The sequence below is a fragment of the Carassius carassius genome, chromosome 24 (assembly GCF_963082965.1).
Source record: "Carassius carassius chromosome 24, fCarCar2.1, whole genome shotgun sequence".
Lineage (NCBI taxonomy): Eukaryota > Metazoa > Chordata > Actinopteri > Cypriniformes > Cyprinidae > Carassius > Carassius carassius.
The window spans coordinates 27,112,807-27,130,158 of record NC_081778.1 but is presented as its reverse complement, the minus strand read 5'-3'; the positions used below and the strand labels follow the sequence as shown (position 1 = coordinate 27,130,158).

General features: G+C 37.2%; 1 protein-coding gene across 12 annotated transcripts in view; it reads left to right on the top strand.

Moving 5' to 3' along the window:
• The window catches only part of LOC132103339 (sodium bicarbonate cotransporter 3-like), a 38,972-nt gene that overhangs the window by 14,722 nt on the left and 6,898 nt on the right, over positions 1–17,352 (top strand). For 7 of the 12 annotated variants that reach the window (XM_059508365.1, XM_059508369.1, XM_059508371.1 and 4 more), the window contains exons 3-18: positions 3,441–3,584; positions 3,710–3,848; positions 4,402–4,562; positions 4,650–4,838; positions 7,117–7,506; positions 9,976–10,091; positions 12,187–12,344; positions 12,503–12,590; positions 13,380–13,526; positions 13,646–13,749; positions 14,611–14,785; positions 14,977–15,110; positions 15,955–16,200; positions 16,280–16,385; positions 16,775–16,936; positions 17,010–17,123. In XM_059508365.1, the coding sequence (XP_059364348.1) occupies positions 3,441–3,584; positions 3,710–3,848; positions 4,402–4,562; positions 4,650–4,838; positions 7,117–7,506; positions 9,976–10,091; positions 12,187–12,344; positions 12,503–12,590; positions 13,380–13,526; positions 13,646–13,749; positions 14,611–14,785; positions 14,977–15,110; positions 15,955–16,200; positions 16,280–16,385; positions 16,775–16,936; positions 17,010–17,123 (2,573 nt within the window). Of the gene's footprint in view, positions 1–3,440; positions 3,585–3,709; positions 3,849–4,401; positions 4,563–4,649; positions 4,839–7,116; positions 7,507–9,975; positions 10,092–11,094; positions 11,158–12,186; positions 12,345–12,502; positions 12,591–13,379; positions 13,527–13,645; positions 13,750–14,610; positions 14,786–14,976; positions 15,111–15,954; positions 16,201–16,279; positions 16,386–16,774; positions 16,937–17,009; positions 17,124–17,352 lie in introns of all 12 variants that reach the window. The other 5 variants (XM_059508375.1, XM_059508377.1, XM_059508372.1 and 2 more) reach the window with 3 other exon arrangements.

The window sequence follows — 17,352 nt, the reverse complement described above, 5'->3', positions numbered from 1 at the left end:
CCTATGCCCTAATCAGTATAATGATGAAGCATATTTTTCAAATGGAATCAGTTCCATTTACTGGAATATTTATTCAATACAATCTTTAAAGGAATAGTTCACTTTAAAAATGAAAAATCTGTAATTTCCTCAATCTTATATCATTTCATGACTGACTGACTTTTGAGCCTGATGTTTAAAGCGATAGTTCAGCCAAAAAGATTTACCCCATCAAGTTGGGATCCAAAATGTTGATGGTAGCCATTGACTTCCATAGTATGGAGAAAAAAAAGTACTAGGGCTGGGCGGTATATCGAGTTTGTACAGTACAATATATCAATTTATTATTTATAAACTATATGGTATGAGGCAATACCACGTATATTGATATACAGTTCTATATGAGCGCATACTCAAAAATAGCAGAGGACATAGTGTGAGCTGCTGTGGGGAAAGTCCATAATCTAGTTTATCCTAAATAGGAGACATGCTTATATTTAGGGCTTGTAAATAACTCGTAAGATATAATAGCACGTATAGCACGTATATAACACGTATAGTCTAAAGTGGCTTGCCCAGGCAGATGCTCTGACAGATACATGTGCTGATGACAGGCACTACTTGTTTAATGTGTTTGAGATGTGCTGTTTTTCTCAGTGCGTAACATTCATTATATTCTCCATATTTAAGTGTTATAAAAGTCATATCAATATTTCCAATTTGTTTTCAGGAGAGCATGAGCCTTCTGCATGTAATTTTCTGCTAAACTTCACAGACTTTAGGGAACGAGCGCCACAGAATATAAGCGCTCAATAATTATGACTAAAATGTAGCTGGACAATAAATGTGTCATGTGTAGAGTATTTTATGACAGCAGTACATGTGAATTTACTATTGTAATGAGGCAATCAAAATAAAATAAAATTTATCTGTGCTTTTGTTTTTATTTCTTTAAATTTTTAGTTTAGTGAATTTATCTTCCACTTTAAAAGCATTGTTTTAAATTGTAATGTTACAATGTAATGGGATTTAGCCCCTTTTTTGCACATAATAGCCCATAGCCTACTTGGATACTTTCACTATATTCATTTTCATTGTCTTTAATATATAAACATTGTTTCACTGGACAACATTGAGCAGAGACAGACAGATTTTCAAACCAGTAATTTTTGTGAATGATTTTACATTTTGGTCTGTTCCTCACACAAACCTATCGAGCAGCTTCAAAATAGAGGGTGACACGGGCAGGGGCGCTGCACAAGATCCCGGGCCCTAATGAGTCCACCCCCCCCCCCCCCCCCCCTTGGAAATATATATTCCAGACTTTTCAAGGGCCCTCTCTTCCTTTGGGGTCCTGGTAATCGGTACTGGTTTTACCCCCAGTCCGACGCCCCTGGACACGGGAGCGGATTTTCAAATCTGTCCCGTCCCACTCCCGCAAAAAAAATCCCATCCCATCCCAATCCCACGGAAAAACTGGGGGAAAATCCAGTCCTGTCCCAAAACTAGAAGAATGATTCCCGTTCCCGCCCACTCCCCGATTTTATATTTTTTGCCTGGAATCTGTCAGTCACAGTAAAAGAAAGAAAATACAATCACTCTGCTCCACTCACATACTCTGGTCAGGTGAATGCGGCGCTCAGAAAAAGCACAGATCAGAGCAAATCACGAATGAAACATTTATAAACACATGTAAATGAGAGAGTAACTCTAGCGTTGAGTTAACTGCTGTGAATGATGTGGGGAGCAGCCAGAGCTGCAGTTGATAGAATGAGCGCTGCAGCACGATACTACATTTCTTCAAAAGCAGATTATAGAGACATCTTTATCGTCCATGATCAAAAATCTTCATATCCACACCCCTAGTTTATAGTTTATTTATATAAAAGTTAGGCTATATTTGTGTATAAAGTTGGGGATCCAAGTGTATTCCCGGTCCCGCCCACTCCCGCTGACATTTTTTCCCGTCCCAATCCCGTTATTAATAGTGATTTTGTTCCCAATTCCGCGGGTCACGGGAATCCCGCGGGATTGGGAACAAAATCACTATTAATGATTTTAAGTGATTTTATTTTTTTTTTAATGATTTTTTAATGATTTTAAGTCCCCATTTAATTTCACTGTATGGACCAGCATGAGCATTCTGCCTAAAATCTATATTTTTTATATATTGCTTAAAATTCTAGATCTCAGATGGGATTCTTTTGTTATCTTTGTTCATGACTTTCTGGTAGACATGAATAATGATCTTATCGTAACAAACAGATGAACTTTACTTTTGTCACGTCATTTTAAGTGCCAGTTTGAACTCCTCAGCCTTATGCCCTTTGATATCTTTATCATTTTCTTGTTTTTCCTGCCACCTGAGTGCCTTGGCTGATAGTTGTAATTAGTAAGGACCAGGATGGGTTTTTTATAATATGGGAGGAAGCTTTAGTATTGGTTGACTCACCTCCACCCCCCATTCCTTATTGCTCACAATGTGTTGCTTTGTATCCGCACTGCTGTTTTCTTCTTAATCTAAATATTGTTTCCATGTAAACTAAAACCAATAGTTGCCATTTCATGTATTTAATTATGTGCTTTGGAGACCTTTGACCCAGGTGTTTATGGAAGTCAGCAGTGACTCTGTGGAATGCATGCTTTTAAAGATTGAAGCACAAGAGATAAGTTCCTTGCTGGTTTTGTGATGCAATTTAATCGCTTCTGTGTGTCAGAAAAAATTGCAAGATGTTTTCAAGAGCTGTTGTGACTGACAAAGTGTGTACTTGGCTCTCAGCCTTCCTTGCATTCTCTACGCAGACAAACGTGTGAAATTAGTGGAGACACAGCAGGCGTTTACATGTGTTCTTCACACACGTCCCACCCTCTCTACAAGCCGGCTGAATGAAGTTACCTTTAAATTGCTTAGTATTTTCTTTCCTTGTTCACCTCATTCTTGTGACGCATGCAACGTCTGCTTCCCAGAAGTCTACCTTCAACACAATAACTCAAGCATGGGTGGCAGATTTAACTTTTAAGCTTTCTTTAAAGCACACCAGAGAGAGATGTTATGTGTTTGTTGAAAACAAGCCAGTTTTCTTGTACAGTTTGTTCACTGTGTCAGATTGGTTTTCGTGTAGTTTAAGAGGATTGTTCAGCAGAAGTTTGGAAATTTTTTTTCTGGAACATAAGAGCTTTTGTGTCACCTTTTGCTCTAGGAGTTTTGTAAAATAATGTAAAACCTGCTTCCATGATGCTAGAGTGTTATGGGCAGATATGTCGGTACCATGTTGGTTCTTCAGTATTGTGTATTTCCTTAACAATTTCTACCCATTATACCAACGTCGAGTAGTACTCATTTAGTGTTTTATTTCTAAATTATTTAGACAAAATAATACGCCTTTTCACATACCAATAATATTTTAAACATGTTCTTACTTGCAACACAGGGCAGAGTAATAAAGCCTTTCTCTTTATAGGTCACAGGGCAGTTTACGTGGGCGTACATGTTCCTTTTGGAAGACAAAGCAGGCGTAGACATCGCCACCGTGGTCACAAGCACCATCGGAAAAGGAAGGACAGAGGGTGCGACCGAGAGGATGGGAGAGAATCTCCAGTATACGGTAAGAATAAATGACTAAAATGTCTATATGTGACTAATTCTTATAAATGTATGGTAATAATGCCCTGTTTGGCTTTAAGTATCTTGACTCATTTGGCTGTGTTTTTCCTCACTCAATGCTTGTAGACACTCCCTCACAGAGGGTCCAGTTTATCCTCGGCACTGAGGATGATGATGAGGAGCATATTCCTCATGATCTCTTCACTGAGCTCGATGAGCTGTCCTTCCGTGATGGACATGCTTACGAGTGGAAGGAGACGGCCAGGTGAGGAAAAATCATGAAGCCTGAGAATGTTCATGTGTGTGTGTCATGAGTGATTCAACATTGACAATGAATTAATGAAAGAAAAAAAAAAGAAAGTTATTAAATACGCTGTGGAATGTTCCAATAAATAAAAGTACAAATGTAAGCATGAATAAATAAGGTGTGAAATACACTTTTTTTTTTAAAAATTAGCCTTATATTTATTGATTTAAAGTATTAAATTGTTTTTAGTTATTTTGTGATTGATATTGAATTTCTTTATGTTGTCTTTTATTTCAAGGTGTATTTAATTTTGCATTACATGAGTTTTCTCATTTCAAGACATTTCAAGTCACATCCTTTTTCATGTTACATAAACTGTATTTCAGGAAATATTTATTTTTTCTTAAAGTTTATTGTACTTTTATTAATATTCCATGGTGGTTTTAATAATTTACTTTTTATGTTATTTAATCAGTTTAGTTCATTATATGAGCATTAAATGTTTGACCACCAGAAAGTGTCAGAATACTTGTTTTAATACTCGTTCAACGTCAAATCCTATCTGGTGCAGGTGGTTGAAGTTTGAGGAGGATGTCGAGGATGGAGGAGAGCGCTGGAGTAAGCCCTACGTTGCTACACTTTCCCTGCACAGCCTGTTTGAGTTACGGAGCTACATTCTCAATGGCACAGTCATGCTGGACATGAGAGCAAACACTATTGAGGATATTACCGGTAACGTTCGGCTGTTAAATAAACCCTAATATCTCAGCATGAGCGAAATGAACGTCTGAAAAATGAATGTCTTTTACCTGTTCCCAGACATGGTATTAGACAACATGGTGGCTTCTGAGCAGCTAGACGAGAGTTTGAGGGAGAAGGTTCGGGATGCCGTGCTGAAGAGACATCACCACCAGAATGAGAAGAAACTCAGCAATCGCATCCCGCTCGTGCGCTCCTTCGCCGACATAGGCAAGAAACATTCAGACCCGCACTTGCTTGAGAGGAATGGTGAGAGCATTTGTTGTGATTGACTTTTTCTCTCTAATATTTACTCAAAAGTTAACTTTTGATTAACATTCCATTAAAACCACCACTTATAAATCCTTTGTTCACTCGCAAAAACAAGAAATGGAGGAAAGTAGGGGTGCACAAGGTCCTTGAGTCTGTGGCCAGCAGTTATTTAAGACATCTGGAAGGGAGTATATGTGAATAGATGCTCTGTTTCTTTTCAGTGGTAAAAGCAACATTTGATGACGTTTCTTTGAATGATTTGACTGATATCTTTGTGTGCTGTGCTGGTTGTATTTTTCCATCTTTACTCACAACACAACATCCTCAAGGAAGAGCTAAAGTCATGGTGTTGATATTGTGTGCATAAGGCCTGTTTCAAACCATACGCATAAGCATACCTGCTGCAGAACAGTTTTTGAAAGAAGTCTCTTTTGCTCCACCAAGTCTGCATTTATTTGCTCAAAAATACAGTGAAACCGTAATATTGTGAAAGTTCATAAGAACTACATTTATTTGAAAAATAAATAATATGTAACATAAATATCTTAAATAAATTATTGTATCCTTGCTAATTTTCAATTCTAAAAAAAAAAATACTGACCCCAAATTTTTGAACTGATTAATCTGTTAATGAGAACTCGGAGCCCAAAATCTATCTTTAGACTGCTAGAATCATCTGAATTCAGATTTACAGATGAACAGAAAGCACTGCATGTTTACCAGTCCCGCCAGGATCACTGAATTTATCGCAAAAGTTAGCAAATTTTCGTAATTGCCGCAAATTTTCTGCAGAATTTGGGCCGAGACGCGTCCCTCGATGTCATCGCAGTGTGCATTAAGTCAAAGAAAGGTTTCTCAGTTCCAAAAATGGAATGAACAGCCTTGCGTTCTCATCATGAGCTATATTGGATTTACAAGAGCTATATTAGTTAAACAAACTGAAAGCAGAACGAATCCGTGCTACTAGTTTGGGCTATGCAGCGCAGACCGTTTATCTGCTCAAGCCGGAGCCGCGGACTGACCTCGATCATAAGACACTGAAGTACACAGCGCTGGGAGATACAATGTGAAGAAAGCAGTCGAATTCCCCACAGAATCAACATCTCTGTTAAATCTTGTGAGAATTTGCTGCAGAATTCTGTTAAAGCTACAGAAAGCTACAGAACAAATGCCACTATTGTGGAAACCAGGAAAAACATTGTTCAATAAACACCAATCTCCACCACAATTCACCATTGATTTAACAAACTACAGGAACAACTTGTGGCAGAAATGGTCTAATGTGAGTGTTTTTAAATGCTTCACACAACTTTTCCCAGCACTTCAAAGATTTAAGTATTACCGAATTTGAAAGTTATTTTTAATGTGCCTATTTGTTCATCCGTCATAGGTTTCCCCCATGTATAAAACTAAAAGTTTCATAATGTAGGAAAGCAAACAATTAATAAAAAATATGGATGTCTTTGAGATGTACATGTGTGATTAGCGTGAGTGCTTAACTGTCAGGTGCTGGTGCCACCTTCTGTAGAACTTAATGGCACTAGTGCTGGTGTCGTCAAACGCTAGTCTGGAGACCTACAGTGGTTCTCGTCTCGAAGTCAGAAAAATCATAACAGTGTTAGAAGAATGTTGTCTGTGGTATATTTTCACTGCAAAACAAGAAGAAATGCCGCAAATATCATCGCAAATTTTGAGAAAAGCCTCAGCAAAATCAGTCATTTTAGGCTGCAAAAAACCTGAAAAAAGTTCCGCGAAATCCTGGAGGGACTGGTTTATGTCCCTGCATATGTAACCTTCTTCAAACCAAGCAAAACATTGTATGTATTTCGCACTATTGTTGTATTTTGCTTCATAGAAAAATGTGTATTGATTGTGTTGATTAAACATGTTTACTGAGCATTTTCAACATGTTTTCTGCTTGGCTCAGAGGTTGTTGTGCTGCAAAAATAGGCTCCATTCAGAAACTTCTGTGAAACAGGTCTAACCCAGATTCTTAGAGTCTTTACAACCAAAAACAAGCTAGCAAAATTAATTAAAACATTAACGATCAGTGTGTGATGGTCATGTCTTTGGGTGTTGGATCATGTAACTGATTTGCGTTGTCCGTTCTTGCCACCATCTCACCTCCTGACTTCATTCTAACACCTCTCTCATCTCAACATATTTGCTTTTATTTTATTCATCAATGTTGTTTATTCCATCTGCAGTCTGTTTACTTTCTTTTCCTCTCTTCGTACTTTTCCCTCATCCTTTTTGACCTCCTTTGGTTCATCAGGGGAGGGTTTCTCAGCTTCCCATCTGTCCCTCCTTAGACGTACCTCCTCCACCTCTATTCCCCCCAGATCGCGCTGTCCCTCCAGAGAGTCTTGCGGTTCCCGTTTCTCCATCATTCTCAACCAGCTACTGACGAGTGCCAATTCCTCCCCTCAAAACACGCCGCCCACTGCCCACCACGCTTCATCATCTCTCCGCTCCCCAGAACCCTCTAAGCAGGGACCAGAGCTGCTGGTGTCACGGGGATGGAGAGGGGACATTCCAGAGGTTGTGGTTTTCCCACCCGAAGAGGAGGAGGATGATCCGCAGTCATGGTTTTCCACCACTCAGGAAAAGCGAGTGGTGCATGACCCGGCCAGGCTGGCACAGCTCTTGTCCCCACCGCAGTCAGGCAAATATCCAGCCCATTAGCATGATGTGTCACTTGCATGATACATTTGGTCAGCCTCTCACTCTTTATATTTGAGTGTTTAAGTCAAGGAAACGGTCACTAATTACATTAGTTTTAGTTTTTTTAATAGACAATGCTCTACACCATGTCCTAATTAGCGATGGGCATTTTGAGTAATTATTTTTGATGATGGCACATGCACTACTGTTCAAACATTTGCATTTAGCAAGGCTGCATTAAATTGATCAATGTGACAATAAAAACGTTTTCATTAAAAGCAAACAAAAAAAATTGTACTTAAAAAAAATTGCTTTTCTTTTGGACTTTCTATTCATCAAAGAATCCTGAAGTTTCCTCAAATGATTTCTGAAGGATCTTAAATTCTAATAATAATTAACAGTATTACTGTTTTTACAGCATTTTTAATCAAATAAGTGCAGCCTTGGTGAATTTATGAGACTTTTAAAATATTTACAGTTTAATTTAGTACAATTACAAAACCAAACCTGTAGTTATAAATGAAAAAAATATTTGAATAAATAGACAAATAACACATCCTAAACAATCTGGTTATACATGCTACACTATAAAATATGATTGTGATTTTAAACGACTTTTTGGAAGTGAAAAAGAAAAGTCATTGTATAATTTACAGTGAAAAACCGTAAATTGACACCAACAGAATTCCCTTCATATTTTATTGGTTTTTTTTGTTGTTGTTGTTGAAAGAACTGTTTCTTCTTAGTTTTTTCTTATCGGTTGTGTGCATTATGGTTTTATCTTACATCTAATGTTGTTAAATTAATGTTATTGGAATATTTCAATATTCTGTGTGTTACCATGATGGTGTTTTGTGTTTGTGTGAATGAGACTTTGCCTTTCTCATCTCGTAGAAAAGCTGTTTGTGATGAGCTTTGGTTCATCATGTGACAATGCTCATCACCACCTGTTTTTGGTGGTTTAACAGTGCATTATAATGGTTCAAAACAGATATTAGTACCTTTAATATGTTGATTTATTAATATTATATCAGTAAATGAAATACGGTACAGTAATAAAGTTTATTGTGAATTTAAGTTAAGTCTGTAAAACCTAAAATATTTCTACCATTTTCTTACGGTGAAGTTCTGGCAAACACAACTGCTATTATTTTACTGTAAATGTCACAGGTTTTTTTACTGTGTAGTTTCAGTGCAGTACCTCCAACATTGTCACATTCTCTCCTCTCTCTTTCCCAAACTTGTCTTTCACACCCTGCCATGACTATGACCATGACCAATCCATCAGATGTTTCCATGAGAGCTTGACTGTCCATATGAGACATTTCGACTTGGCACTCACTGTTTTATCCTTCCTTGAGAATACACATGAACACAGAACATCTAAAAACATACATCGCACCTGCAGTTCTCATACATTAAATACAAAATCCCTCATTATCACACAAATGATGCTTCAAAAGTGTTTAAATACCATTTGGAGCCACAGTATCTCTTGCATACAATTCTGTATCATGCAAGCTTATGGGTACCTCATTTTGATTTAAAACTTTACTGTCTGGGTTTGCTAAAGGTCTTCCACGCTCAATGAGGTCACAGATTGCTGCTGTAGCTATTGGGGCACATGCACACCAGAAACCTGGTCAATAAAATGAATCACCACAAATAAAGTGCACTATGAATGGTGGTAGTACCTCACAGGTGCTAATAAATTGTCATGTTAAGGAGCAGAAAGCTTCCTGTGATTCTTTAGTTCATCAGACTCTTGGAATACAAGAAGTGTAAAGAGAGCTTGTTGAAATGGGAGTGGGTCATAGGGTCGCTGTATGTTGTACTTTGCTGTGTTCACATTGGCAGAGTGTGAAGCTTACGTGTTTGCAAACCTGACCAGGCTCTAGCGGCTGACATTAAACGATTGTAATGACTGATTTGTCTGTTCCATGTGTTTACATGGAAGACCATAGAAGGAGGGTCTTTTTGCTACCTTTATTTTTAAGTTTGTTTGACATCAAGCAGCAGGCTCAGATAGCAGGAGAGCTTGTTTCCATGAAATGTTATCCCAGGGCTAAATAGTATTACAGTGCCTCTTTAAGGATGTTGGGAGTTGGATTTTGATGATTGTGCTGTGTGAAGTTAAAATCCTCATGCAGAAGCCAGGAACAGATTGTTATACCTCAGTTAATGGTTTAACCTTAACCCATTCTTTCATTCCATAAAAAGGTCTATTCAAATTCTCTGGGAATATCACTTTCTAAATGTTTAAAATTCAACCTTACAGCATAGCGTCCATGAATGTACTCACTGTAGTGTGATGTTATCCAGAAAGCATGTGACCTACTCTGCATGTCCACACTCCAGACCACACGATGAGTGTGCAGTTAACCTTCCCTACATATCAAAGCTTTGAGTCACAAATGTACATCTAAACACTGCCTTCCTCTACCACTTTCCTTTTTTCTCATCCCAACAGGCCTTCTTGCATCCCCCCAGTCGGCCCCGGGGAACCTGGAGAACAGTAAACCCAGTGAAAGCCGTATGAACGGTGGCGGTGGCAGCAGGGAGAACAGCACTGTGGACTTTAGCAGGGTGAGCTGCCTCTACATCATGTCGTGTTGTAAATATTGTTAATGGCTATCACTTAAAGGAATAGTTCCAAAAAAAGGACATTTGTGTCATAATTTTCTCATTAATTTTTCTTGCTTGACCCTGGAACACAATAAAGATCTTATGTTGTTTTTTTTTCATACAAATAAAGTAAACCGGCAACAAGGACTGTTAAGCTACAAAAATGAAGAAAAACACCATTCAAGTTTTTATATTACACCATATCAAAGTGATCTGCGTGATTAAAAGGATTGCCAAATGATCATGGGACCCTACATTGTTTGAGTTCCATCTTCCTTTTGCCATTTAACCCTTATAAAAGAAAGTTGGCCATCACATGTATCATTTCTGTATTCCTGTGCTTCATAGTAGGACAGTTTGTTAAATAATTGGAATAAGAAAGTTTGTTTATATATATATACATATATATATATATAGTTTTTTAACAACAATAATGATAACAGTCATTACTATTATTATTATCAATATAATTTTATAGTCATATTGAAATAAATTTTTTTATTTTATTTCTTTTTTTTTTTGCACAATTCTGCATTTCTACAAACCTTGAGTTTTTATTTCTTTTCTTTTTTTTTTGGTTCCTAAAATTGTTCAGCCCTAGGTTTTGTTTTTGTCTCAGAAAAATGCATATCTAATATAGACCGTTAATGTAAGTAATCAGGTTCAAAATATAGATAATTATCACAAAATCATTAAAACTGTTTTGGAAGCATTCTTTTCACCACCAACTATTTTTAAAACATGTTATAATGTAATTTAGGATTTGCAAGCAGATTATAAGTAAATTATGGAGTTTAAATTTAAATTGGAGATTATGACTGTTTTTGGTGCAAAACACTAGCATTGTAAGTGGATCAAATGACCCGTTTAATTACTGGTGAGGAGATTATTCTCACCATAAAAAGTCTCATGGCAAGATGATCCAAACACTGAACGCTCTCCGTGTCTGTCTGGTTGGTATCAGGACAGCCAATCACCTTTTCACTGTAGTTGTGGCTCTCTGGGAGGGTGCGGAAAAAGGCCTGCAGTAAGTCTCAACACTGTTATAGCTTATAACCTGACTTGCAGTGTGTCGTCTCGTCATTGAGTGCTTCATGAGATTGTGTTTGTGACTCTGGTCTTCTGTGATTCTTGAGTGGTTAACCATTACCATTGAGTGGTTTTGATTACTGTATTGAGTGTTGTGATTAAATGATTGTTTGAAGTGTCTTGCGAGAAGGAGCAATGCTTCTTTTTACAATATTGCAGTACTGTGTTTCTAAATCTGAGGCTGTATTAAATCTTCTGTTGCCAGTAGGGTAACATAAGTTTAGCAAATAATTTGTTTCTGTTAAAACATTGTGAATTATTGGTTTGAAAATCTCAGTCTTATGTTTGTTTTTGTTTAAAAATAAAACCGAAACTATAGACCGATTTTCTTTGTTTGTTTATGTTTTTCAACAAATGTCTGCCTGGTTCTGGATGAATAACCTCACTGGAAGAAGATGGGCAGAGTTCTTTACCTGGTTCAATTTGATAGTTTATTTTGATTTTGCAATTGATCCTGCACTTCTTAGGAGTTAAGTGACATCTTCCCATGAAGCCTGATCCTGGTTAGAAAAACGTGACTCGCTAAGAGAAAAAAAAATTCTCCAGGCCAAACTGGTCTAAATTCTGCTGTCCTGTGGATTGTGAAATATCACTTCTCTCTCATGTGTCAGTGGTTTGGTGTATGATGTGGTTCTGCAATTGTTGTTTTTGTTCATTGTCAATGGTTATCATAGAATTGTTTCTCATAATTTATATTTGTGTTTTTCATAGTTCATCTGAAGTTTGTTGATCACCATGTTAAACTGGCTTAACCAGAGTTATGCGGAAATTCAATTCCTGGAGTCTTGAAACCTGTTTAAATTGATGCATGATTACCAGAAATGACCAGATTTGCCAATAGACTACTTTGATTTCCAGCTTTTGTAACTTTTGCAACTACATAATCCCAGTGACCCAAACCATTCTTGAGGTTCATAAACACATAAGCACTACGCAACTGATCTTCTACTTATCCGTGCTCTTATAGGTGGACATGAATTTCATGAAGAAAATTCCTCCAGGCGCTGAGGCTTCAAATGTTTTGGTGGGGGAGGTTGATTTCCTTGAGCGTCCAATCATTGCTTTTATCCGTCTCTCACCTGCTGTTCTTCTCACCGGACTGACTGAAGTGCCTGTTTCAACAAGGTAGCACTCTTTCACCCCTGAAAACATGGCTTGCTTTTACATAAACAACAATGAATGGCTTCAGTCTGTCTCTTATGGCTGGCTTTGTATGTGAAGCTTTTTATGCAACTTTTTCCTGAAATTTTATTTCCTCAACTATTTTTTTTTTTTTTTTACAGATTTCTCTTCTTGTTGTTGGGACCTTCCGGTAAAGGGGGCCAATACCATGAGATTGGCAGGTCAATAGCTACTTTAATGACAGATGAGGTGAGGTATCAACTTTGAATAAGTATTTACTAGTCTAGCGTATAGTCATATTAGTATTAGTATAGCTATAACAGTAGAGCATGGGTTCAATTTCCAAAGACCGCATTAACTAAAACGATGTATACCTTGAATACAATGGGGGGAAAAGCATCTGTGGATGGCATAAATGTAAATAATAATGTTATTTGAAATGAATGAAAGCAGTGCTGTCAGAGATAAAGTACAAGTTCAGTCGGTTATACTGACAAAAGGTTCATAGAGATCAAGATATATTCTAGCCAGATGCTTTAACAATATTTTAAAGCCTTCCATAGCATTTATAGCATTTAGTATGTACACTATTGTTCAAAAGTGGTCAGTAATTTTTTTTTTTTAAGAAATTTGTACATTTATTTATACAAGTATACATAAATTTACCACTAGTGCAAGCAATACCATTTATTATGTTACAAAATTATGTTTTTTGAACTTTCATCAAAAAATCCTTCAAAATGATCAGGTTACACAGATAACAGTCAACATTGGTAAAAGTAGGAAATGTTTCTTGAGCACCAAATCAGCATATTAGGATGATTTCTGAAGGATGATGTGACACTGAAAACTGGAAGTAATCACTGCTGAAAATTTCAGCTTTGGCATCACAAGAAAATATGACATACTGTATCAAAATATATTATAATAGAATGGAAGCTCAGCTTGTCTTTAGTCATAATCATCATTTTATGGTTGCAACAGTTCAATTTAGTTCTTCATAATCACATTTCCACATTTTCTCTAACACAATGCCAGATCTTTCATGATGTAGCATACAAAGCCAAAGACAGAAATGACCTTCTGTCTGGCATAGACGAGTTCTTGGACCAGGTGACAGTGCTGCCTCCAGGAGAATGGGACCCAACGATACGAATCGAGCCGCCAAAGAGCGTCCCATCTCAGGTAATCAACGCCTCAGAGATGTGGTGTTAGAGCAGATGTGTAGTAGTGTAACCAGAGGTTTGAAAGATGCCAGCTATGAGCAACACGGTTAACGGGGTTGTCTTTTTTCATGTGTGCAGGAGAAGAGGAAGATGCCTTCCATGCCTAATGGCTCTTCTCCACTATCAGAGATTATCAAAGAAGAGGAACACCACACTGGTCCTGAACTCCAGAGGACAGGACGGTCAGAGCTAGTCCAACCTCCATCATGTCTATACTGCTTACTTTTTTTTTTTTTTTTTGCATCAGCCATGTTATTGACCATGAGTTTATCTATATTTAAAGCAGGTACCACTACAAGTTTGGACCCATATGAGGTGCAAAGCACAGAGAAATTCATGCCCTAAATATGGCTGATGGGATTATATACATGACTTACTTGGAGGTGTTGTTCTCTTTTATTAAGCCAGTAAGGTGTCTGGACATTGAGGACATGTATAAATGCGTGTCAAACCTGAACCCTGGTGAACAAAGTGTTAGGGAGAGAGAGAGAAGGGGGTGGTGTTGGATTTACTTAAGTCTCTTTTGATGAAGGAGAACCTTATTAAACAGGCATTAAATGGGGGGGGGGTAAAAATGTTTTAATGGTGCAAATTTTGTAAGCCTTTCATGTTGGAGGTATTAAATAAAGGCGGTATATTTAACAGTGGCGCCCATCCTTTGATGTGCAGCTTAAAATGGTCGGCTGGAGACAGCTGTGTAAGAGAGCCGTCCATTAAGACGTGTTTTAAGAGCTCCAGAGCGCTCTGAAAATACAGGACACCCCATTAGGACAAAATGAGAAGCCCTTATAATATCATTTTCAAATGCATTTGCTAATTTTATTTCCATTAATGGTGGCATTTTACATAGTTAACTTCACTGTTATACCCAACAGTCATTCATCATTTCTATTTATTAGATGTTAGTGGATAAAAATACAAAATATATAACAACATGTATTATAATTATTATTAGTTTGTTAATATCAGTTATTATTTTTTTACTCCAAATTTGATTAGTTTTGTGGTACATTTTATCCTTTTATTTTCTTTCTTTATTACAGGATATTTGGGGGTCTGGTGTTAGATGTTAAGAGGAAAGCTCCGTTTTACTGGAGCGATGTGCGAGATGCTCTCAGCCTGCAGTGTCTGGCCTCCATCCTTTTCCTCTATTGTGCCTGCATGTCCCCTGTCATCACCTTCGGAGGCCTTCTGGGGGAAGCCACCAAAAACAACATAGTGAGTCAGACTTGGTTCTGTCTGGAAAGAGTAATGGAGGATTATTCTCTTGATTGGAACACTGAGCATTGAGCATACTCCTTCCCTATGCCTTAAAAGATATCATTTCTGCTTCCACAGAATGTGTTTATTCTTTGTTTGAAACTCTCCCACATTGTCGCTAACATTTTTTTCGTCTGTGTTTGTTTTAGAGTGCCATTGAGTCTCTGTTTGGAGCTTCACTCACTGGTGTGGCCTTCTCCTTGTTTTCTGGTCAGCCTCTCACTATCCTGGGCAGCACTGGGCCAGTTCTAGTCTTTGAGAAGATTCTGTTTAAGTTCTGTAGGTGAGGGAGACTCACTTTCAATAGAATGACACAATGTTTCTCATTTTACATTACATTGATATGTTATTCTCACATTTTAGAGATTATGCTGAAAAACTGGAACAGTTTGTGACTATTTTATGTAGTTGAAGTTTTATGTGGTTATATTTGAGCTGTAGTATTACGTTCCATGAAATGATTCATTAAGATGAACAGTTTGAACTGACTCGAACTAAACCAAACTTACATTACCAACTTATTGGTTAAATAACAATCTAATGAAAATCATTGTGATTAATTGAATCCTTTATTTTACTTTGCTTGCAAACTTATAAATTAATGAATGTTGAGTACTTCACCCTGATATTTTTATGAAATATCAGCACTCTTATAATGCTGTTTGTCCAGTCAAATTATTGGCTTTTAACTAACAAATGTTAAAAAAATTAGAAGTATTTAAAATTGAAGAATAACATATCTTATACATCAGTATAATAATTCATGTCAACTACAATTTAGAATATAAATACAGTTCTGATTGCCTCCTTTCGTGAAAGGTTGATTTTTATACTATGAGTACCATAGCGCCATCTGCTGGTACAGGAAAGAGTTGATGGAGCACTCTGGAGTATACAACACACATTTTAAGTTCAGTATAGCCTCATTTTGAACCTACTGTGCAATTATCCAAACCCATCAGTGTCTGTATGTTTTTTGCAGCAATACATAAATAAAAATGCATAATTGTTTGGTTTCAAAAGTCCTTGCTGGTTATATGAATCCCACAGAAGATACTAAGGTTTCTTTATTTAGCAGATGCTTTAATCCAGATAGTGATATATAACATCTGTTTGTCTCTCCTCAGTGACTACGGCCTGTCCTACCTCCCTCTGCGCACTAGCATTGGCCTGTGGACGGCCTTCTTGTGCATTTTGTTGGTTGCCACAGACGCCAGCTCTCTAGTGTGCTATATAACAAGATTCACAGAGGAAGCCTTCGCTGCTCTCATCTGCCTCATTTTCATTTATGAGGCCTTGGAGAAACTCTTCCAGCTGGGAGAGATGTTCCCTTTCAACATGCACGACAATTTGGACAACCTCACGTTTTACACGTAAGGAAATATTTACCTTGTTTTCGATTGTTTTATGTTATGCAGTATGTTTATTATGTGTTACATTTTTTTTTCTTAGATGTCAGTGTTCACCTCCATCCAATATCACAGAAAAGATGCTTCAGGCATGGAATCAGTCGGATTTTAATCCTGAGACCATAAACTGGAGTGAGCTTGATGTGCCAGTAAGCATTTCTTTCGTCAGACTACGGTTGAAGCGTTTTTAATAATGCTGCCAAAGTTAACATTATGAGGAGAAGTATGATAAAGGCATTAAACACTGACTTAATTTTTTGTCCAGTTTCAAAAGACATCAAAATAAAGTGGACAGTCAGAATAAGGACAGTTTTAAGGTGTCAGACTGGTTTTTTAGTAAATGAAAAAGAAACAACTTCTTTACAGTAAACTTGTTTTCTAAATCAAATGCCTGTGGTGCTTTTAACAAAAGTAAAATATTTTTTATATATATTTTATATATATATATATATATATATATTTAGTTGCACTAGAATCCATATCAAATAAATCAAATATATTTAATCATTACTTGCTATTCATTTCTCTCTTTTTAAAGGATTGCAAGAAACTCCATGGCGAGTTTGTGGGTCCTGCTTGCGGGCATAATGGCCCGTACATCCCTGACGTATTGTTCTGGTCTGTCATTCTGTTCTTCACCACTTTCTTCCTGTCATCCTTCCTCAAGCAGTTCAAGACCAAGCGCTATTTCCCCACTAAGGTCAGTAGAGTCATGTGCAGATCATGTGCTGATAGAGTGTTATTTACTCTAACATTTAGTTTCTGTCCTCCAGGTCCGCTCTTCAATCAGTGACTTTGCAGTTTTTCTTACCATCATGATTATGGTCTTGGTTGATTACTTGGTGGGCATCCCCTCTCCTAAACTACACGTCCCAGATACCTTTGAGGTACTATAAATGTCATTTTCTATTATTAGTTAGTTTTTGGTCATCTTAATTTGATGAGTTGTTGAACTAGATTTAACAAAACATGTTTGGCTGGTTTTTGGACTTTTGACCTTTGACCTTTCCACTCTTCTAAATTTGCCCAGTAGTTATTTTACAAAGAAAAGTTGGTACAGTGTTTCTCAGAAGCTTTATATCTTCGTAAACAGTTTAAATGAGTGTATCATCATGT